Source organism: Sceloporus occidentalis, unplaced genomic scaffold (assembly GCF_023333645.1).
Source record: "Sceloporus occidentalis isolate IW3139 unplaced genomic scaffold, rSceOcc1.0.p SCAF_6, whole genome shotgun sequence".
Classification (NCBI taxonomy): domain Eukaryota; kingdom Metazoa; phylum Chordata; class Lepidosauria; order Squamata; family Phrynosomatidae; genus Sceloporus; species Sceloporus occidentalis.
In genome coordinates this window covers 70,676,949-70,700,484 of record NW_028316986.1, presented here as the reverse complement: position 1 = coordinate 70,700,484, position 23,536 = coordinate 70,676,949, and the positions used below count along the sequence as shown (strand labels likewise).

The 23,536-nt window shown below is 41.9% G+C and overlaps 1 protein-coding gene across 1 annotated transcript; it reads right to left on the bottom strand.

The window, feature by feature from the left end:
- Nucleotides 1–294: 294 nt before the first annotated feature.
- DACT2 (dishevelled binding antagonist of beta catenin 2) lies at nucleotides 295–23,536 on the bottom strand. The gene is made up of 4 exons (XM_089529992.1): nucleotides 23,250–23,536; nucleotides 7,947–8,079; nucleotides 6,147–6,431; nucleotides 295–2,909 (listed from the first exon to the last, which is right to left on the bottom strand). The coding sequence occupies exons 1-4, from the start codon at nucleotides 23,481–23,483 to the stop codon at nucleotides 1,114–1,116; spliced, it is 2,448 nt and encodes an 815-aa protein (XP_089386118.1). The 5' UTR covers nucleotides 23,484–23,536; the 3' UTR covers nucleotides 295–1,113.

Here is a 23,536-nt window from a genome sequence, read left to right as displayed (position 1 = left end):
AACTCATTTTGTAGTCTGGTCATTTCAGAGAAAGCTTGTGTAGTAAACTAGGTCAAGCAAGTTGTAATTAACATGGTAGTTTGGGGGAGGTGGAGAGAAGAATTTTCCTTGGGAAACAGACACAGGGTGACAGGAACTGTATGTTAGAGGGAAGGAGTAGGGTGAAGGAACCATCACCCTTTTAAATAAGAATTCCTTTTCAGAACCTCTGACTTTGTTGCTAAATGACAACAGCCTCCCTCACTTTATAACAGCAAAGAAGACAGACAGCTGTTTTACAGCTGGGTTCACCAACTTAACATTTTATTGATCCTGCAATAAAATCTGAGCAGTGCTACTATGTTTTCAGCCACAGCTATAAATGCATTGTGACCCACTGTCTGGAATGCAGTTTACCTATTCAAAAACAACAACAACAGCAACACCACAAACATCTTCATATAAAAAGATTACAGTAGTATTAGTCAGGCTTGAAAATTCCTTAATCCATTGAATTTGCAAGTGGGAAGTAGTAGTAGTACCAGATGGTACTACTCTGATGGTAGGCCTCCTTGGTAAATAAATGACACCACTCAAAGAAAACTGATGAAATAAATCAAGACTTGTTGAGTATTACTTACAATGGGCAACTAGGATGACAGAGAATGTGAGTTTTTAAGGGCACTGAGAATGTAATGAATATCTCTGAATTTGAAGAGATCCAACTGCACCCTTAGCAAAATAAAATAAAATAAATCAATCCACTCCAACTCCTTGCAAGTTGGGAAATTTTTCATACTTTATGGGTTGCACATCCATGTCTCAAAAATATCCATTAGACTGGCAGCACACATATCACCTGAACCCTTAATATCTTAATAACTAGAAGTATGGGATGGGAAGGATGGGAGATATAAAGCCACAAGAACACACATTTACAGAATAGAAAAGGGAAGTTAGTGTAATTTACACAGGCATTTGCAAATGAACAACAATAAAACCCTTGTCTGAAGATCTGGGAGTTAAAGGAGATTTAATTCCATTTCATTTAACAAAATCCTTTTAAGTATCCATTCTCCTTTCTTTTGCAAATTGAGACAAAGTCAGCTGACAAAATAAGACTGATTCTCCATTTTAAACCATAGTCATCACTTTCAGAGAGGCAGGTTGGAATCTCCTAATCTTCTTCTTGAGGGCCTTTGAAGCTTTGATGCGGCAGAGTTTGGGCATGGATGGAAGAGGCTTGGAGGAGGTGTGAGTGGCTTCTAGTTGCCTGACAGATGAGTCAGACCAGATCAGTTCGTGTTCATCTGCCTCCTCCTCATAGTCAATAGTCAGGCTGCTGCCCTCAGAATCACTGACACTGGACTCGCTATCCCCAAAGCGATTGGCTGTATAGTCACTGACCTCTCCTTCACTGGTCTCAGCAATGGTGGAGTGGAAAAGTGAAGCGCATTCAGCAGAGTACTCCGAGTGGTCAGATTCACTTTTGGCATACATTCCAGGACGAAAGGGGTGGCGGTTCTTTGAACGTGCCCTCATGGTTACAGCACGCATAATCCCTGCTCTCCTTCCTTGCAGTCTTGGTGGGCCCAAGGCAAAGCTGCTAGATAGACTAGCAACATGGGTTTTTGCTGAGATTTCCACCGTGGACTGCCATTTGCGATGCTTTTTCTTGGTGGCTGTGTCTATATAAGCTGCTTCAAGAGAATACATGGTATTGGCAGATGCTTGATACAGTTCAGGCCCAGAGGGTCCTTGGGGGAGTCTGAATGGCACAGGGTACAGGCTGGACTCTGAGCAAGATCTACCTGTGGTTTCCCCAGAAAATGTAGGCCTCCTAATGAGGTTCCTTTCTCTCAGCTGTCTCTGAGATAGATTCCACTCCACAGGCAGCTTGGCAGCAGGGTGGTGAAGCCCTCTTGATTTCTCTGCATAAAAAGTCTGTTTCCCAGGCCTCAGTGCCTTCTCACTGTTTCTCCTCTTTACCTTCACAGGCTTCAATTTAGAATTAGCAAATCTCACTTTGACTTGATGGGACTCTGCAGGGACAAACTTTGCATGAACGAATCCTCCCTGAGGCATAAAATCATGACCTCCTGCCTTGATGGCATTGGCATACTTCTTGTGAGATTTCTTGACTGGGGCCACATGAGCATTTGTGGGGCTCAGGCTAGAATCCTCTGTTCCGAGCTGTGAGCTGGAAGAGCTGTGTTCCAGATAGCATTCCCCAGCTTCTGTCACAGGAGAGTCCCTCACAGATGACTTGGCAGAGTAACCGCCATTCACAGCCAAGGAAGACTCTGCATGAACCACGGTGGCTGTCTGCTCTACATTCACACAGTCCAGAGTCCCCTGCTGTTTGGCACATTCCCCCTCAGGCATCTCCCTCTGCGGTTTCCCCTTGGCTTTGTTACTATGTGGTGAGCTCTCTTGTTTTTCCAGCTGGCTGCCACTGCTGTTAATTTTCACTCCACCAGCACTGGGGATTATAATGAGTCTCTGGAGCATTGTCAATGGCTGGCTCTTTGTTGGACACCTCTCACTGGCGTCCGCCTGATTGTTTCCTCTGTAGCGTGTCAGCTGGAGCAGTTTGTTGATGTAACCCCCTGGCCTGGACTCTCTGACTGGGCGAGTCCTAATCAAACTGGGCCCAACAACATTAGGTACAACTTTGTTAGGCAACGGATGGCGTTCAGTTTCTGATGATGGCCCTGTCAGGGAAAAAAGTGGACTCTGTAAAGCCACAGCATGAAGGGGGCTTGGGTAAGGATACACATCATTCCCACTCTTAGAGACCAAGTCACTCTGGTATTTGGGGTCCACACAATAGATCTGGTTATCTTCTCCTGGACAAAGCAGAGGAGAGAATTTGGGGTCAGTTGCTTTAGGAAATCCCACATCTCCAACGGTTAGTCTTTCAAGGTCACCTAGTTAGACAACAGGATTAAAAAAAATAGTGATCAAGAGAAGAGCATCAGTTTGTATTAAGATCACATGTCTACACATTTTACCCTGACCCCTTTTACTGGACAGTTGGGAGAAGGTGTCTAATATTTTATTCATAGTAAGCCTTAATAGCAGAGCCAGTATGGTGTAGTGGTTTGAGCATTGGACTACGACTCTGGAGATCAAGGTTCAAATATCTGCTTGGCCATGAAAACCTACTGGGTGACCTTGGGCAAGTCACATTCTCTCAGCCACAGAGGAAGGCAAAGGCAAAATCCCTTCTGAATAAATCTTGCCAAGAAAACTCTGTGATAGGCTCACCTTTGGGTCACCATAAGTGTTGTGTTGAAGGCCTATAACAACAACAAGCCTTTAACAGGCAAATTTTATTTCATTTATTAGAAACTTTCTTAACCATAAAGCTCATTCCCAAGTCTTAACAATCTATCAACACAGGTGCTCATACAGCTCACCTGTGCTAAGATCCTTCTGTTTATCAAGACTGGCTGGAATATATGGATCATGTTGTTAACCCACCTTTAACATCTATATGTCAAGCATGAATGTCTGCACTGGAAAAAACTACCTGAACTATTGTGTATTTATTTATTAAGATAGTTCCGTAACCTATCAGCCCTTGTAACAGCTCCGATGGTAGTTTCCAAGTAACATAAGAGGACTGCACACATTGATGTCCCTCATCAAGGCATCCATGGTAAACATGTGGTCACTGGGGGACAGAGACAGGAACCACACAATATCAGACATAGGGCCAATAGCATGTCTGCTGTCCTTCAAACACTTGAAAGGGACCTGGGGTATATAAGAAAGAACACAGTCCTAATCACCTCCTCCTCTTTCACTTATTTATATCTCACCTTTCTTCTAAAATGAGATTCATGGCAGGATCCATTTTTGCTCTAGATAGCAAAACTAAGGGACAATTCTGATATTACCTACATCAAGGGTGTGCAAAATGTTGCCCACTGACCATTTCTTATAACCCCCAAGGATCAAATATTTGCCCCCAAATGGCTTCTAGGTGGCATTTTTATCATTTCACTATTTTTGGGTCTCCCTGGGCCATTTTGAGGGTCACTTCCTGTTTTTAAAAATGGCCTCTCCTGGACCTAAAATGGCCTGTGAGTGATCAAATTTTTCCTGGCTCCTTAGAGGCCATGTGGGGGCATTGGTAGTGAGGATGACATTGAAGATAACTTCCCAAATTAGGTAACTGCAGGTATCATTGCAGCTCCTTACTTCTGAGCTCCACAAAACATTTCCCCCCAATGCATCTACCAAGCCATTATAACAACAGTTATCTTCATGTGACTGGAATACAGATATCCAGAGAAAAAGATGACACAAACATGGGGAAGTTCTATCTGTTACCTCCAAGGTGCCTACAGATTGCTTCTGACTTATGGCAACTCTAAAGTGAACCTATCATGGGATTTTCTTGGCAAGATTTGTTCAGGGGAGGTTTGTCATTGTCTTCCCCGAAGGCTGAGAGAGTATGACTTGCCAAGGTTACCCAGTGGGTTTCATATCTGAGCAGGAATTGAACTCTGGTCTCCTGAGTCCAACATTCAAACCACTATACCATACAAATACCATGCAAGGTATTTCAAAGGAAAGAGAATTTTATTTATTTTTTATTTAGTACTAGATTGTTCCCCCCCACTTAAAATACACATATCTGACCAGCTCTTCACCTCCCATGACATGTAACATATTGAATAAATTCCTGAACTTTAAAACATCATAGACAAATAGACTTCTAATTGATATTCATTACTCCAGTCATGAAAGTCAGATGTATTGTTACAAGGACTTGTTTCAGAAGCAATCTGTCCCAAAGCCACCCTGCTATTAAGCTCAAGGAGATCATACACACACTCACTCATACAGAGGCTATTTCTGCTGAACAAAGCAAAACTTCTGAATTAGCAGTCATAGGACTGGGTTGCCTATCACTTATCTAGGGTCTAGTCTACACATAAGTGTATTATAAAAACTGCTGCTATTTTTCACACATTCGTACATTTCAACATTTAATTGACTTCATTTTCTTGTGCAAATTTGCATCCATTTGCCTTCCCTCTGAAGAAACTGCAGTCATACGAATCCAAGTGAATGAATCCATTTGATAATGTGCGTCCTCATGGATACTTTTAGATACTCCACGATAAAACATGAATCCTTTTTCAGTGGAATCCTCTGCCCACTGCAAAAGAGCCAAATCCCTCCAAATTGCATGTAGCTGGAGCACAATCTATTGGATTTGAATGAGGAGTATTTTAATAATGGGCTCATACATACAGGCGAAAGTAAAGCTGCTTCGGGTCTCTTTGGAGGAGTGCTATTTAAATAATGCATGCATCCTAAGAGACCAGAAGCCATGCCAAAGCCATGCTTCAGTCCTAAGGATTGGAGTGTAGCTTTGGCACAGCATCTGGCCTCTTATGATGCGTGTGTCACTTAAATAGCATTCCTCCAAAGAAACCCGAAGCAGCTTTATTTTGGCCTGTCTGTACAGGTCCTATGACAAGTCCTAGGTCAGCACTGCACAGCCTATGCAAAAGTCATTCTGCCTAGAAGTTTTATCATTTGTCCCTTTACTATTTCTTTTTTTGCCAGACAAATATTTTATGCCAGGCAGTGATGCAACAGGAATGTTCTCCTTCAATGCATTCTAATACTGTTGTTATTAACTGCCTTCACGTCGATCTCGACCAATGGCGATCCTATGGATGAGACATCTCCAGGCCCTCCTGTCCGCTAGTGCTCTGCCCAGCTCTGGTAAACTCATATTCGTGGTCTCTTTAATTAAGTCCATCCATCCATCTAGCAAATGCCTCATGTCCTGTCATATAGCTGTAAAAGGTGCACAGTCTCTTGTCATATCACAAATCTACAACAAATCTACAACAAATCTACAGCGCTATATAAAGAAAGCATAATAATAATAATAATAATAATAATAATAATAATCATTTTATTTGCAATAGTTTGTATTACAAATGATTTTTCCCTTTGCTTCTTCAGAGAGAGGAGCAAAAGTAGAGAAGCAGAATCAGGCAATGAACATGCTACAGATATGATTTTCTTTTTTAAAGTTACATCTTGAAAACATTGGCTCTCCATACACTGTGCTATGAGGCTACAGCCAAATAGAGAGGTCCTCATAAGTCTGAACAAGATATGGGACTATTTACCTGTGGAAACAGGTCTTGGCCTGGACTTAGGAGACCCTGAAACATCAGGGCAAACTTTGATTCGGCATCCATCACTGGTGTAGGCTCCTTGCTGTTGGAACTGGTTGTTTACTGTGGTTTCATCTGCAGATTTGGGACGGTAATCAACGATGCTGAGTTGGTTTTTTGGGTGCTGAGAAGAATTTGGCAATAGACTGGCGTGGGAGGAAAAGATGGATTCACTGAAGACTGATGTACAGGAGTTGGATAAGGAGCAAGAGCCAGCATCACTGAGATCATAAAAACCTGGAAGATTAAGAGAAGATAGAAAATATCCCAGTTTGCAGAGAGCAAATTCATACTATAGCACTCAATTGGAGCATTCCAGCATTTTCTATTTCATGGAATAGTTGCTTTGAGGAAAACTGTATATGGGAGGGGAAAGCAGTAATAGTGCCTATTAGTCAGTCTGAGGCCCATTACAGACAGGCATAAAAGTATGTGCTCAGCACGTACTAGGGTTAGGAAGAGGCGTCTCTTCCTCATGGCCCCCAACCCTAGTACGCATGGAGCGCGTAAGAGATGGCGCCGCCCGTCCACATGGGGGAGCGCCATCATTACGTAGCGGACACTCTGAGTCCACACGTCGCGCCCCGGATATGATGCTGCAAGTGTGCGACTAGCACCTCGCGGCGTCACATCTGGGGCCCAGGAAGGAGCGCGATTTTCACGCTCCTTCTTTGCAGCATCCGGGAACTGCGCCGTTTGGCTGCTGCGGTTCCTGGATGCTGCAAACGGCGGCGGCGGCAGCAGACTGCCGCTTTTCGGTGGTCTGTAACCTGCCTAAGTTTTCTTCTTATAGCTCAACTATGGTCCTCCAATGTATTTGGGAAATCCACATTTCCCTAAGGAATTCTTGTTTTGTATAGCACAGAGAGCAAAGTACAGAAGTATAGAGAGTATAGTATAGAACTAACCATTTATGTACAAGAATAAACCAAAGATAATCAAACAAATAATGCAAGAACCTCTCTGGGGGCATGTAGTCACCCCTCTGTTTTCGTGGAGGATCTGTTCCAGACCCCTCCCCCTGCAAAAACTCAAACTCACATATATTCAAGCCCCATAGGCTTGAATGGGGGCATGTGCCCCATTTTAACCTCCTCCATTTGCTCCTCATGAGTAAGCAAGGGTTGCGGATCTGAAGTCTGTGCAAACAGAGAGGCAACTGTATTCCCATTTCTGATGAGACGACAAAGTAAATACTTCACAAGGATCTAATTTTGTTACTATTGGTTGTGACCAGCGGGTATACAATTTAATGGGTTTCTAAAATGTGGAAAGTCGACCTATCTGAAAAATAAAAAGAACACAATACTGGACAATAGTCAGAGGGATGATTAAACAAGACTTCCTTATGGAAATGTGGATTCCCTTTATAGTATCCATTAATGCAGATACCACAGAAGAGCTTGCATCAACTGCTCGCTCCTATTTTTGAAGAATGTTATATAACTCATAAGAAAACAATAACAAGAACCCTGAAATCAATAATTTGTAGGAACTGAGACTAGTTTATAAATTATAATCTATTATCTAAATTCAGTATTGTTAGACTGCAACTCCCATCATCCCTCACTGCTGATAGAAGTGGGAGATCAGATACATCTGGAGGGCCACAGTTCTCTATCCATGAGCTATAAGAACAATACTTAAGACTGACTGGCTTGTATTGCTAATGCTTTTCCCTCCCATATACAACAAAACAAAATATATAAATAGTTATTAAAAAAAAGAAAAAGAAGAAATCCCCCAGATTACCTGAACTAGGTCTGCTGTCACTGTCAAGGTACTCAATGGAAGTTTTGCTTACATCCAGCTTCAGTTCACTAATCTGTTGGTCCAGCTGATCCAGATGGCTTTTCAGTCCAACATCTTGCTTCCTCAGACGTGACTGAACAATATGGGAGAGGAAAGGAACAATTTTAGACAGGGCCCAGTCTAAATTTTCCATTCTTCAGGGGATAAAATTGGCATTTGAAAGAATGGCTCATATAAAATAGAGATTCTTCACAGTCACTCTAGTCCCCTCCACCACCACTTCTAAGTGCACCTAAGTGCAAAAAAGAATTTGAGATAACAGCTTATTTTGTACTTTTTGAAGCCATCCCACCACCTGAGAGAGCCTAATTTTTAAACATTAGCCCAATGTCATTGTCCAAGACACAAAGATTACCCCTAAATTGTAGGTCTTAGGGTTTAGCTGTAATTTAGCTTAAGATATTTGTATTTTCTGGGATGTGTGTTTATTGGTGCTGTCTCTTGTTTTCTTGTTATAAAGATTTTATATTGTGTGGGTTTTTATCAAGCAAGTTGCCGTGGGATTCCCCCTCCCTTTCTTGGTGGAGGCCTAGAAATTACTTAGACAAATCTAAGTTTCTGCAGCATCCACTCATATTCCATCTTTTAAAAGTACATTGGAAAGTAGAGACTTGATGTCTTCTCTAAACTTGTGCACCTTTTGCTAACTGATATGGGGCATCAGCATTTCCCCCTGTAAAATGCCAGTGACCAGTATCATATTTGTATCCATTGGATACAACTATTTCATTCTTTCATGAAAACTCTTTGTGGCCTAGCAGCTGATGGCTTGCCAATTGGCACTAGTCCATGGAGCACCACTTTGAATAGCACTGCTCTACATGATCAGTTCCAAAACACAGGCCTAGATCCAAAGAAACCCATCAGGAGCTTCATCATGTTTCTGAGGCCAGAACTGTAATGTACAGGGGATAATGTTGCTACCACTCCAAACAGCAGCTCCATTTCTCCTCTTTTCCCTATGACATGAAGGTACACAAAATGTGTGATGCAATGTGACCATCATTTCAATGACTCATCCCCTATACTTCTGCACATAATTGTCTGTAAAAGAAAACTGAACAAGCAAATAGTACATTTGGCAGTTTGAATTATTGGACCTTGGCAAAGGGACCTCTGCAGCTCCGTATGCTTCTGAATAGACTGTGTCAGAAATTTAGAGGATTTTGGGAAACAATCTCTGATGCATCATGAACACCTGGAACCTTAGACAAAAGGTGATGTATATTTAAGCATGTTGTATCTCAGTTTGGGTTAGAGAAAGTGAGCCTTAAATCTGTCAAAGTCATAAAGCACAGTGCTTAACCAAAATACCCCACTGTCTGCCTCACTAAATAGTCTAATAATTCCCTGTCTGTGGATTAAGTTACTTCTTTCTCATCATAATGCTTTAGACACTTTCAATTTCCCAGAAATTGGAAAGGAAGGACATTCCTGATTTCATGATGCAGGTTAGACTCCTGAAGTTTCTGGGTCCAAATGCCTTTACATCTCATTATACAGGCTTAATATATAAAGAGACAAGGCAGGGGGGAGGGAGGGAGAGAGAGAGAGAGAGAGAGAGCTGTCTGGACTTTCTGTTCACATTATGGCGGGTTACAGACCGCCAAAAAGCGGCGGCCTGTACCCGCCCCTTTCCCCGGTGTATCGGGGCCTCAGTGGCTAGAGCAGGAGCCGCTGAGGCCCCGATCCGCCGCTTTCTGGGCCGCAGGGAAGCGGCAAAAGGCCCCTTCCCCGCAGCCTGGAAAGGGGTGTCCTTGGGGCTTCAAGCCCCAAGGACACCCCGTGGTGGCGGGGAGGAGGAGAAAGGGGCCGCTTGGCCCCTTTCTCCTCCACGTTGCTGGTGCAGCTGTCTGAAGGCTGTGCCCAGCGACACAAAGCCAAGAAGGAGCTCCGAAACGGAGCTCCTTCTTGCGCTGCGTAAAGGGCGCTCTAAGCGCCCTCGCGCAGCGCAAGGGCATCACGTCCGCACCGCCTTGTTTGGAGGTGGCGCAGTCGTGACGTCGTAATGGTGGTGGCCGTGTGGAACGGCTGCCACCATTTTGTGCGCGCTCCGCGCGTGTTAGAGTTGGGGACATTCAGAAAGGACGCCCCTTTCTAACGCTAGCACGCACGGAGTGCACACTTTTAGGCCCGTTTTTAACGGGCCATTGGGTTCCTTGAAGCACACATTTATTTTCAAGCCTGATACCTTGAGAAAGACTTCATTTCTCAAAAAACATTCAACATGGGGAGGATGGATCTTAAATTACATTTCAGGAAGTAAAATAATTACCAGTGATTCCTTTCTAATAAGCATATTTCTCTTCCAAAGAGACTGGGCCCTGCATACCACATCAACACATATTGCATTAATACATTTCTGTCATTTAAGTTCCTTGCTCTGAATTTAGATGTCTGTCAGCAAAAGAGGGTTCACGATTCTGCTTTTCATTGTGCAAAGCAGCAGTGAGGAGTAGATTTATGTGTAGTTGGGAAGTGTAATCCCTCCCCCAGCTGTTTTTCTCTATTGGGCAAGAAAATAAATGAACCACAGCTAGAAAAATCAAGGTTTTAGTAACATTAATTCTGAACTCTTATCCTTTCCACAGCTTCATAAATGATAGAAGGTCTATGCATGCACAGCACCTGGAGATGGGCCATCCAGCAACCTTCAACATACTTTTCTCATTTTACCCTAATCTTCCTATGCTAAGTTGGTAGGCCCAAAGTTGTTTTGAAAAACAAGAAGAGCCATGACAGATCAGCCCAAAGTTACCTGTGGGAAGCTCACCAGGACAACCTGAATGCAAAAGCACCCTCCAACTTATGTTCCCCAGCCTAGTACTACTGATATTGGCCATGATATACAGCCATCCCGATGGTACTAGTTGGTGACCACCATGTGTGTGTGCATGCCTTCATATCACCTGTTGACTTATGGTGACCCCATTAATTTCATAGAGTTTTCTTAGGCAATGAATACTCACAGGTGATTTTGCCAATTCCTTCTTCTGAAATATAGCCTACACCACCTGGCATTCATTGCCAGTTTCCCATCCAGGTACTCACCATGCTGATCCTACTTAGCTTCCAAAATCAAATGGGATCTGGTGCCCTTAGGATATTTAGGCCTAATAGCCTCCATAATAATAGTCAGTGATGACCTTAGCCTCCCCACTTCAACATATGCACTGACTGCTTGAAATCTCCTATCTAGATTATCAAAATACCTCAGGGTGAGCTCCCACTGATTTGCTCATCTTTATTACTCTAATAATTGGGAAAGAAGAGTTTCCTATACATTAGGAACAGTTTTGGGATAAAATTGTCATACTGAGCTAAGATCTCTTTTCAGTAATCCTAGTTGCTAAAATTAACAGATACTGCATATGCAAAGTGATAGTGCAGTACCTTTGAGACTAACTGTATGAAAGAAGTTGCATCATGAGCTTTTGTAGACTTGGTCTACTTCCTCAGATGCACGAAAGCTTATGTTACAACTTTCACACAGTTAGTCTCAAAGTTGCTGCAAGATCCCTTTGCATACTGACATTCCACATGGCTGGTACTTACGCTATACATTCCTGAGCACTTGTATATTATTACACATGGGATACAATATTTCAGTGCTTCCTTGCTACAGGATGCTGAGTTTTTTTACTAGTCCTGTTCCAACTACTTTGCATTTGCTGCAATACGATTAATAATTTTCAACCCGTTATCAATGGCATTTGAGATTAGAATTTAATACCAAAGCATTAGTTTTCTGAATTTCCTGTGTGGAGTGGGGTGGAAGCACTTTATGCTTCCTTTCGTCTCATCCACTCAGGAAGTCACAAAGTTTTGTTTTCAAGGCTGGAATTAATTGTTTAATGGTTAATGTTTTGCCATCCAATTCCCCCCTTTGTGGTTTCTGATTAATGGCAGAGAGGCCACAAAAGCATTCAGCAAAACTCTCAGGTATTCAAAGATAATTTATTGCACCTCCAGGATCTGTTGGTAAATTTGCAGCACTTTACATAAAATGATTTACATCAAGCTTGTTAACTCTTTCCTCTTTCCCACTGTCTCCCAGCATGGGATGTGGGTGAGTCTCATGTTGTCTAACTGGGATACTCCATACTTCTCATTAACTCCTAATTTCTGAGAATAAATTCCATTTACATCACTCAACTATGTCTTAGGCATTCTTCATAAGGATCCTGGAATCAATTGAATCCCAGCCAAATTTCACCAGTCAGAACTTAACCCATTTAAACAATAAGGATACTTATGTGCTTAGAAATGTTATAAAATGTAGGAGAAACTTCAGAAAAAGAGATATTATAGAAATACAATGAGAGAGTTACCATAAATCAATATATTATTTAAACAACTGAGTTAATTAAAATGTTAAAGCCTGAAGTATCTTTATGTTTTATGCTGTCACAGGCTGTACAATTTTTTTAAAAAAAATAAGCTCTTGGTTGTTGACTTTTTAAGCTCTCATTTACTATTACCTCATAGAGCATTCTAGAAAAGAAGCAACATTATAATGTCATTAATGCCTAACTATGCAAAAGCCTTTGGACATTTAAACCAAAAATCAATATCTTTCAAACTATTTAGAAAGCACCTAAGTTTATATTAGACACTGGATAAAGATTAAAACAATGGCACAGCCCTTGCTGAAAGCCCAGAGCCAAAAACAAGAGTACAGGCATCAGGCAACTGCATGTCTCTTCTAACTTGAGTACAGAAAGTCTGCAGTTAAACAGTGGAATTTGCTATTATAAGAAGAGATTATGGCCACCTATTTAAATAGCTTTTAAAAGAGTTACACACATTCATAGAGGGTAAACTTAACAGTGGCTACTACTAGCCATGACTGTTATGCATTACTTCTAGGATTGGAGAAAGTATCCTTTTAAATTTAAGTGGCTGGGCAGAAAGGGCTATTGACCTCAAGTCCTGTTGGAGTGATTTCAGACAGCCATTTAATAGGTCACTGGGGAAAGCAGGAGGCTGGACTTTGGTCTAATCCAGAAGTCCTCTTAACCTTAACAAAAGCTCAAATCCATTGTCTGAAGCCGGATTTTACAACCTTAACATGTTGGCTTTTGCGTTATAAGGCACAGACATTATTTGATTAGATGCAAATAACAAGATGAACTCCACAATCAGTCTTTGGCATTTTAACTTGGATGTTCAATCCCTACAATTACAGCAGACATTTTAGTGGTTTTATCATGAAGGTAGAGCAGCAAGTGGTAAGTGAGATGGCAATTGGATGCTTTTTGACCCATAGGGGTATTGCTAGAGCTACCTGTAATCTTACAAATACTTACAGAACAGTATATCTTCTGAGACATATGTCTGAGTAAACACTCATAGGACTGGGTTGCATATACATTAGTCAAATCTGCCTGTTCAGCATGTGAGCTTTCACATTTTGGCAGCTATTGATGCATTTGACAAGGGCCTGTCAAAACTGGTTTCCAAGTTGTTTCCTCCCTAGACTTACTATCCCCTGTGGTGAAACGAATTAACACATTTCTTATTACCTATGTAGGCATCTCTATCTTTGCCAATAAAAGGGACACACTCAGAATGCCCTTCCAACCGCCCAGTTTAAAACTCCAGTGACTGTCACCAGATTTTGATAAATTAATCCTTCATTTTCAGGTCTTATTTGGAAGAAAACACACACATAGATGAGCTATTACTTCCCAAATCACATGTGTCAAATAAGAATGGATGGCTTTGGTCAAAGGTCACTGGGTGTTTCTATTAACCTGGTGGCCTTGACCAAGCAATAAATGCTTTAAATTATATTATCTTTGTGGAATCATTAGTTAAAATTATCAATGACAGGTAATCAAGGGGTTGGCAGTACACTTGTGCTGCCACTTGGACTCTAATCAAGATATGCTAGCTGCAATGTTTCACAAGTGGGGCTTAAGCATCCCCTGAAGGTTAAAGCCAATTTTCACTCCAAGATGCCTTCTGATAAAGCTGCCTACAGTTAGTGAATACTCTTTGTATTTTCACACCTGATTGATAATGGATAGTCAAGTCCAACACCAATAAGAAGGAAGGTGGTGGGAGAGATTTGAATTAACTTGGAGTTTACTGAAGTGTGTAATTGCCAGTACTGGAGAGATTAAAGTATATAATGTTTTGATTGCATTCTTTTCCCAAGAACAAGATCCAACCCTAATATATATTTGCTGCTTCACAAAAAAGGACAGAGGTTAAGAAAAGAAAAGAATTTGATGACAAATTAAATTGCTCTGTTTTTACAATTCTATACGTTTCTGCTCAGAAGTAAGTTATACCTAGTTCAGAGGGTTTCCCAGGTCACTGTGATGAGAACTTCAATCTAATGTAATTAAAAATACAGGAGTGTTTTTTCACCCCATGGTCATTTCAAATGCCTGTGTAATATATAAATAATAAACATTTCTGTATATTAGCAAAGTAACAAACCAGCTTTATTAGGAACAATTTAAAAAGTTGTTATGAAGTGTGCAAACACAGATGGTAAAATTCTTTATGGTATAGGATATTACATAACACAAACAACCAAACCGCAAAACAAATTGTGTTGGTAGGGAGATTTGGATGGAAAAACTTACAATTAAAAAAAATGAGACTAATAGTTTTATGATGGTATGAAAGAGTTATGCAGACAAGTATGGATAGGCCACACTTTGGTACCATCAGAAATCCTTCTGCACCAATGCTATGACTATCAAGAAGGGTGCCCTTTGGCTTCTGGCCAATAATCTATTATAATAATATATAGTATGAAAATATTCCTCTTGGATTTCCCCCCTAAAGAATCAACATGGCTAACTGCAATTTCTACCTGTCTCTTAATTCGTCTAGCAGCCAGCCTATGTACAGAGAGATATCTCAATTATTTCAGATGTAGCACAGTGTAGTAGGTAAGAGTTTGAGCCAGGGAGAACCTTGCTAAAATGTTATCTCAGCCACAAATTAGTTAAGTGCCTCCTGAGAAGCCACTATTCCCTCTCAAAACTAGCACTGACATGTCATGTATGATATGATGATAGTAATATTGATCTTACGGAGTCATCTGAGACATAACGGTGATAATGAATGTGAAAGGATTTGAAACTCCAAGGTACAACAGGAAATAATTACAGAAAACATTTCTGTTGGTGTTGATGCTGTTAATTTCAAACACACACACACACACACACACACACGTACGTCTGAACTTAGAAATGACTTGAAGTTTGAATATAGAGCTAGCTAAGTTAATTAGCTGTACTAGTATCTCCCTTTTATTTATGAACAATTTAGTTTCTCAGATTTGTAATACAGCACTTTTAGAAGCATTTTGGGAGTATATTTTCCCAGTTTAATGTCATTTCCTTCTCAGTCCTAAAGAAAGATAATCTCATAGAAAGTAATAGGATAGCAGCCAATATGTGCAACCCAGTGAACTGCTATTTCAAAAGGGTCACTGTCAAAAGAAATTACATGCTTAATATTACGATGAGTAACAGGAACATATTATTTTTTAAAAGGTTTGTTTCCAAACACTGGCTTCTCCCCAGTACTTTTATACAAAGGTATAATCTTTCTGAAAATAGCAGTTCCCTTTACCCAACACAACAAAATTCATAGACTTATCATCCATAGCCCTGTTCTGGTATTACTCATCATGTTTTTCTGGAACTCCAGAGTAAGGGACTTCACCTTTTCAAAGGTGCTTCTTCTGATGCGAGGCCTTCCTCGTGTGGAGACCAACCAACACATATGATGAGCAGGCATTCTTTATGTGGAAGCTTTCCAGGGTCCTTGCTTGCATGGAAAGTCTCCACACAAACAGGAACCTCTCCTATTCAGACATACTGGTTTCCATGTGAGGAAAATGAAGCAGGCTATTCTTTGCTCCTGAAGCAGGGTGAGTAATGCCTGAACAGGGCTTTTGCTTTTATTGTATGCTTTCATGTCCCACTTATGGCAGCCCTAAAGTAATCTAAACTAGCAGCCATCACCAGGTCATGCAGCAGTGCATTCCATACATTAATTGTTCATTGTGTATAGAAGTATTAGTGTGCTTATCTGCATGTCTTAGCATCAACTGCCAATCCATTCCCAACTCAGGAGAGAGACAAAGATTTTCTGAATCCTTGTTCTTGACAGCACTGTCACACAGTAGACTAAATAGAGGTTTATCACACAGAGATTTTTAGAGCTTTTGCAGGTCAGTTCCGACGTGACTGCACTTCCAACAATGCGCATTCACGTCAGAATGTAAATGTGTTATCGACGCCATTCCTTTCTATGGGAGCTCCTTGCGAGGTGCTTCTGCAGTGATTCCAAAGTGACGCCTCATTTTGGTAAAACCGGAAAAAAAAATGACTTCACAGAATTCGTTTCCAGGCTCACTTTGATTGTACTACGAATTGATCTGGTGTGGAAAACCACTCTGATGTCACTCAGTCATCCCCCTCCTCCTCCTTCATGCCATCTCGCCCTCTCTGCCACCCTGCAACCCATCCCATCATCCCCTGCCTTCTCCTGCATCCCGATCCTGGCCCCAGGAACCCCCAGCGAGCTATCCCATCATCCTCTGCCTTCTCCTGCATCCCAATCCTGGCCCCAGGGACCCCCAGCGAGCTATCCCATCATCCTCTGCCTTCTCCTGCATCCCGATCCTGGCCCCAGGGACCCCCAGCGAGCTATCCCATCATCCCCTGCCTTCTCCTGCATCCCAATCCTGGCCCCAGGGACCCCCAGAGAGCTATCCCATCATCCCCTGCCTTCTCCTGCATCCTGATCCTGGCCCCAGGGACCCCCAGAGAGCTATCCCATCATCCCCTGCCTTCTCCTGCATCCCGATCCTGGCCCCAGGGACCCCCAGCGAGCTATCCCATCATCCTCTGCCTTCTCCTGCATCCCGATCATGGCTCCAATGACCCCCTGCCATCATCCCCCGATTGCTCCTGCATCCTCATCTCACCCTCTTTGCCAAACTGCCACGTATTCCATGATCCCCTGACTGCTTCTTCACCCCTATGAAGGATGACAGTTAAGGAGGGGGCAGGGAAGGAGGACAGCATCCAGAGCCCCACTGAGCATATGCAAGGGTTCTGATTCAAATTGTTGAACCCTCTGGTGTGGTAATACAATATGCACTCACTCCCCTTTGCTTGAATCCGCATCACGTGTCTTGCTTGGAATAGAACTGACTCCGCTTCCCCCTCAGTTCGGAAGGGCAGCGGAAAGGCAACCAGGTGTGGTAAAACATCATGTTTTAACCTTAATTCGCATTGCTAGACAGGAGTGACTCTGGATCTGCTGTGAAAAAACAGCATGCTTTGCATTGCTAGAACAGGAGTGACTGCGGATCTGAGCTGCAAACCTCCCCACGTGTGATAAGGTCCTAATTGTGCATCATTTAACCAGAGATGTAAATTAACAATTGGTTGCTTCAAATCCACTTTCTCTCTTATAGATCTATAGATTGCTATTCTCTTTCAATTATTCAGCAGTATCTTCCACTGGACACATGTATGATGTGATGATAACAATGATAATGCTGATAATTACAAAAGCAACATTTTAAGAATCATTGTGTATGCTTTCTTTACAAAGGTATGACAAAGAATGCAATTGTGATCTTAAAAGCTTTGCCACTTCATTATGAGGTGACTGGTTCCTTACATTTTCCTGCTAACAGAGAAATATCAGCTTAAACTTTTTCTAATATTTAACAAAAAACAAAACAAAAACCAAAAACCATAGTTTTTAAATCAAGTAAAATTCTAAAAAGCCCAGTCAGAACATTCATAAATCTATCTCACAATATGAATGTACTATTATAAATGAATATTCAGATAGTTTAAAAGTTGTATTAAATTATCCAACTGAAATGATTTACACAATGACACAATTAATTAGAATAGTGTAAAAAGAAAACCCAATTGTTGAAAGTATGGATGATGTTGTACCACAGCATCATATTTGGCCTACATTCCATGGTTAATCCCAGTTCGAGCAGACCTACCGAATCAGCTACTAAATGATAAATCAGAATTTATGTAAACTTCACTGATTCATGGGTCCACTCTGTTTGAAACTAATAATTGGTTTCGGGTTTGGCTTTCATTCATAAAAACATATGTGGCATATATACACATTTATAAATATGATTTTCCTGAAGTGTTTTGCAGATCCAACCCACTGGTGTCTGGTGTGCCACCCTTTATAATTTCATCAGAAAGAGAAAGGAATAAAGCTTTCCCTTCCATCTCTTCCTTTTTCACATACACACCCAACAAGCATATTGGGGTGATTCCTTCCAACCAAACCACAAGTCCAATCTTTGATAACAACTTTATTCTAATTACATTAAAAGTCTAAGATTTTTAAAGTTTTATTATCTCTGAAGGGTGGAATGCATTGTTTTTCTTGCATGCCTTTGAGTCATTTCTGATTTATGGTGACCCGTAAAGCAAACCCATTACATGATTTTCTTGGCAAAATTTGTTCAGAGGGGTTTTTGCTTTTGCCTTCCTCTGAGGCTGAGAGAGTGTAACTTGTCCAAGGTCACCTGAGGGGGTGGTTTCTATGGCTGAGTGGGGATTTGAACCCTGATCTCCAGAGCTCAAACCACTACACTATACTGGCTCTCAGAAATCTTGAAGGCAACCCAAAAATGAAAGCCATTCTTATGCCAAGACTCCCGTCATATGCCTGTTTAATTTAGGAGTAAGCCCCACTTAAAGCAATGAGAATTAATTCCTAATAAAGCCCTAATCCCATGAAAACTCTCCTGGAATAAATCCTAATTCAGTAGTGTTTGCATGTAAGCATGTTTAGTACTTCATCCTAATTAGACAGTGGCACCAAATAATGACCAGTCTTAAAGCAAAACAATGAAACATCAGACCTTTCCTGTTTAGTACCTAAGACTAGCCTTCCCCACATATCCCCTCTTCAAAGTTGTACCACTGAATTTACTGGGATTTTAATGATATTACTCATGGAGCTATGGATGTTGACATAGTGGAGTTTCATGGAAGGAACGGAATCTGAAAGTATGCTTATTCAGAGGTAAATTCTGCTACGTTCAATAGCACCTATGCCTAAAAATGTCTACATATGGTTGGAGCTCAAAACTGTCTTTAAAAAAAAATACCAAGAAATGGGTGGAGCAGATCAAAGGTGCAATTTCGTTTCTAAGAGTACTTACCCAGGAGATCAAGAGTATACAAGATCCAAGTCAAAACATGTTGCCATTAATGGAAATCAACTAGTATGTGGGTTGTAGAGCCACTTGGAAATGTTATCTCCTTCTTTTGCAGAATGTATTTGTGTCAGAAAAACAACACATAAAAAAACACACTATCCTATGTGACATTCATGCACACTGGCTATGCTACTACATATTTCAATGGGAAAGCATAATATATGAAGCATGTCTTAGATTAAGGCAGAAGATACAGGGACTACTTCAGGCTTGTTATATGTCTGCAGTTTGAAGAGACTGGCTCCGACTTTAAGTGATTCTTATCAAGCATCACTTCATAGAATTAGAATCGAAATACAGATAGACATACTCTTTCTTACAACTTCTGGGGTGGGGGGACTATTCATAAGGTCTGGGAAGGTCAAAACAAAGGCTATTGTTTTGAAACAGATCTGGCTTAAAAAAAATTACCATTTTAATTCATAGCATTGATTGCTTCTGCCATGTAAGCCACTCCACACACTGAACTGTATCAGCCTAACCCTTCACATGACGTACGGTGGAAGCTAAAGATTAAAGAACTAAAGCCTAAAATTGCGGGTGGGATTGGTGACAGATATTAGGGCTTTCTGTTGCCTACTGTGTATGCGTGTGCATTTGTGAATGGTATGTGTGTGTGCATGTGTTTATACACACGTTTAGGCATATATGAATGTGTATATAAATGTGTGTGTTTGTGTGTATGTGTGTGTGTAGGCTTATTACTGACCAAGTGTAGCACAAAGTGTGTGTGTGCACGCGCATGTGTGTGTATATGTATTACACACACAAGCACACACTCTTTGTGCAACACATGCTGCCACTAATAAGCCTCTAAGATATGTACTGTATGCCTAGAGACCCAGCTTGGTGCAGTGGCGTGAGTGCTGGACTAGGACTCTGGAGACCAGGGTTCAATTCTCTGCTCAGCCATGGAAACCCACTAGGTGACCTTGGGCAGGTCACACTCTCTCAGCCTCAGGGGCAATAGTAAACCACCTCTGAACAAATTTTGTCAAGAAAACCCTGTGATAGGGTTTGTCTTAGGGTCACTACAAGTCAGAAACAACTTGAAGGCATACAACAAGTACAAATAAGTACAGTGGTACCCCGGGATACGAATGCGCCGCCTTACGAAATTTCCGGGTTACGAAAAAAATCCTATTAAAAAAACTGTTCCGCGTTACGAAAGTTTTTTCGGGTTACGAAAAAACTTTTGGTGCTTTTCGGCGCTATTTCGCACCAAATCGCGGCTTTTCCCCATTAGCGCCTATGGCAATTCGGCTTGCGAAAGCCTTCCGGGTTACGAAAGCGGCAGCGGAACGAATTAATTTCGTAACCCGGGGGACCACTGTATGCTTGAACAGGCATAAGGCAAGTTATTTGTTCAATTGTTCAACCAACACTACTAGTAGTAGTACAACAACAACAACAACAAGAAATTATTATTATTATTATTATTGTAGTAGTGTTGGTAATAGTAAGAATCATTATTAATATATAACAATAGTAATAATAATTATTATATAATATAAAGGTATAAATGATAAAAATATTATCACTATATAATAATAGTAATCTGTGAACCACCTTGGGTCCCTCCTGGGAGAAAAGTGGCATGTAAATGATATAAATAAACAAACACTATTATTAATTAATAATAATAGTTGTTATTACAGTGGGCCCTTGTTATCTGCTGGGGTTTGGTTCCAGGACCCCCGTGGATAACAAAATCTGTGGATGCTCAAGTTCCATTCAATAATGAAATGGAAAATCAAGGTTGGCTATTTGGAATTTATACTTATTTTGGAATATTTTCAAGCAGTGGATGCTTGAATCTGTGGATAAAAAAAAAATCTGTGGATAAGGAGGGCTGACTGTATTATTATTATTATTGGTAGTAGTAGTAGTATTACTATTACAGTGGGACCTTGTTATTCGCTGGAGTTTGGTTCCAGGATCCCCTGTGGATAACAAAATCTGTGGATGATCAAGTCCCATTAAATACAATGGCAGAGCAGAATGGTGTTCCTTGTATCAAATGGCAAAATCAATGCTTGCTATTTGGAATGTATAATAATATAATAATAATTTTTATTTATATGCCGCCTCTCCTGCAGGATTGAGGTGGCTTACATCATCAAGTAAAAACACATATAAAATACAACCTACAATTAAAATACATCTCACTACTTCCCTCTCTCCCAACCATTCTACAGTAAAATATCAATCATGCAATCAAGAATTAAAAGAATTAAAATTAAATAACTGAACATTCATCCAGTCATAGTTGGTTATTATACTGTTTTGTAGGGAATATTTTCAAGCCATGGATGCTTGAATCTCTGGATAGTAAAAAATATGTGGATAAGGAGGGCCGACTGTATTATTATTATTATTATTATTATTACTATTAAAGTGGGACCTTGTTATCCCCTGGGTTTTGGTTCCAGAATCCCCCGTGGATAACAAAATCTGTGGATGCTCAAGTCCCATTAAATATAATGGCAGAGCAAAATGGTATCCCTTATATAAAATGGCAAAATCAAGGTTTGCAATTTGGAATTCAATATTTTCAAGCAGTGGATACTTGAATCCGTGGATAGTAAAAAAATCTGTGGATAAGGAGCGCCGACTCTTTAACTGCTGGACTCTGATCTCCTTCAGTCACTGTCTGTTGTTTATTGTCTTTAATGTATGTTTTCATTCCCATATTGCTTAATTGTATTTTAAGGGAGGGGGGTTGGATTGAGGAATTTGGATTGTATAATTTTAATTCTTGGAAGCCACCCTGATTGCATTCTGTAGAGGGGCGGGAAACAAATAAATGTTATTATTAGTTTTCTTCTATCCTGGCTTTCCCCTCTCCAGGTGGCTAACACCAAATTGACTCCTGGGTCTGTTGAAAGCTTTCCTATTGAATCATGGTGCTGGAATCAACAATGGAGGCAAGCTCCAGGAAAAGAGATTCCCCCTCAACATTAGGAGGAACCTCCTGACAGTAAGGGCTGTTCGACAGTGAAACACACTCCCTCGGAGTGTAGTGGAGTCTCCTTCCTTAGAGGTCTTTAAACAGAGGCTGGATGGCCATCTGTCAATGGGGATGCTTTGTCTGAGAGTTCATAGAATCATAGAGATGGAAGAGGCCACAAGGGCCATCCAGTCCAACCCCATTCTGCCATGCAGGAACTCTCAGTCAAAGCATCCCCATTGACAGATGGCCATCCAGCCTCTGCTTAAAGCCCTCCAGGGAAGGAGAATCCACTACACTCCGAGGGAGTTTGTTCCACTGTCGAGCAGCCCTTACTGTCAGGAAGTTCCTCCTAATGTTGAGGTGGAACCTCTTTTCCTGGAGCTTGCATCCATTGCTCCGGGTCCTAGTCTCTGGAGCAGCAGAAAATAAGCTTGTTCCATCCTCAGTATGACATCCCTTCAAGTATTTCAACAGGGATATCACACCACCCCTTAACCTTCTCTTCTCCAGGCTAAACATCCCCAGCTCCCCAAGTCGTTCCTCATGGTTTCCAGACCCTTCACCATTTTAGTCGCCCTCCTTTGGACATGCTCCAGTTTCTCAACAGAACTGGGCACAATATTCCAGGTGGGGCCTGACCAGAGCCGAATAGAGTGGCACTATTACTTCCCTTGATCTAGACACTATACTTCTATTGATGCAGCCTAAAATCGCATTGGCCTTGTTAGCTGCTGCATCGCACCGTTGACTACTTGGACTCCTAGATCCCTTTCACAGGTAGTCTCTCCTTCAGCCAGGTCCCTGCATGGCAGACGGGGGTTGGACTGGGTGGCCCAACTCTAGGATTCTATGATTCTCAGAGGACTCACAATCTGTTTGGAGCCCCACAGACTTCGAGAAAGAGGGGGCTTAAAAGGGGGTCACTGGTGGAGGGAAGCCCTCCCAAGCAATGTCGGGGGATGCTCTTTCGGGGGCATGGAGCCTGGTGTGGAGGCAGCCTCCGCTCCCCAGGGAAGCCTTTGGGCCCCTGCCTTACCAGCTGCTCCTTGAGGGCGGCGAGGGTGGCTTCCAGGCGCCTCTCCTTGCTTGGCCTGGGGGTCTCGGGGGTCTCGAGGGGGGTCTCCATGGCCAGCGCCCCCCGGACCCTCTGGGCCTGCCTCTCCCGCAGCACCTTCAGCTCCTGGAGCCCCGCCAAGGCGGCTTGGAGCCTCTCGCCCACCCGGCCCCGGTCCCAGCCTGCCAGGCGAGGCTGCTGCAGTGGCGGCAGCATCTTCTCCGGACGCCCCTGGTCTCAAGCAGCCGGAGCCATGGCGAAGGGGACGA

What these genes read in the sequence shown, in the direction of transcription:
- DACT2 (XM_089529992.1), bottom strand. Translation starts at nt 23,483, where the DNA reads ATGCTGCCGCCACTGCAGCAGCCTCGCCTGGCAGGCTGGGACCGGGGC. An exon ending in CCGCCCTCAAGGAGCAGCTG is followed by an intron (nt 8,080 to 23,249) that starts GTAAGGCAGGGG and finishes CATATTGTTCAG; the next exon opens with TCACGTCTGAGGAAGCAAGA. An exon ending in TGACAGCAGACCTAGTTCAG is followed by an intron (nt 6,432 to 7,946) that starts GTAATCTGGGGG and finishes TTAATCTTCCAG; the next exon opens with GTTTTTATGATCTCAGTGAT.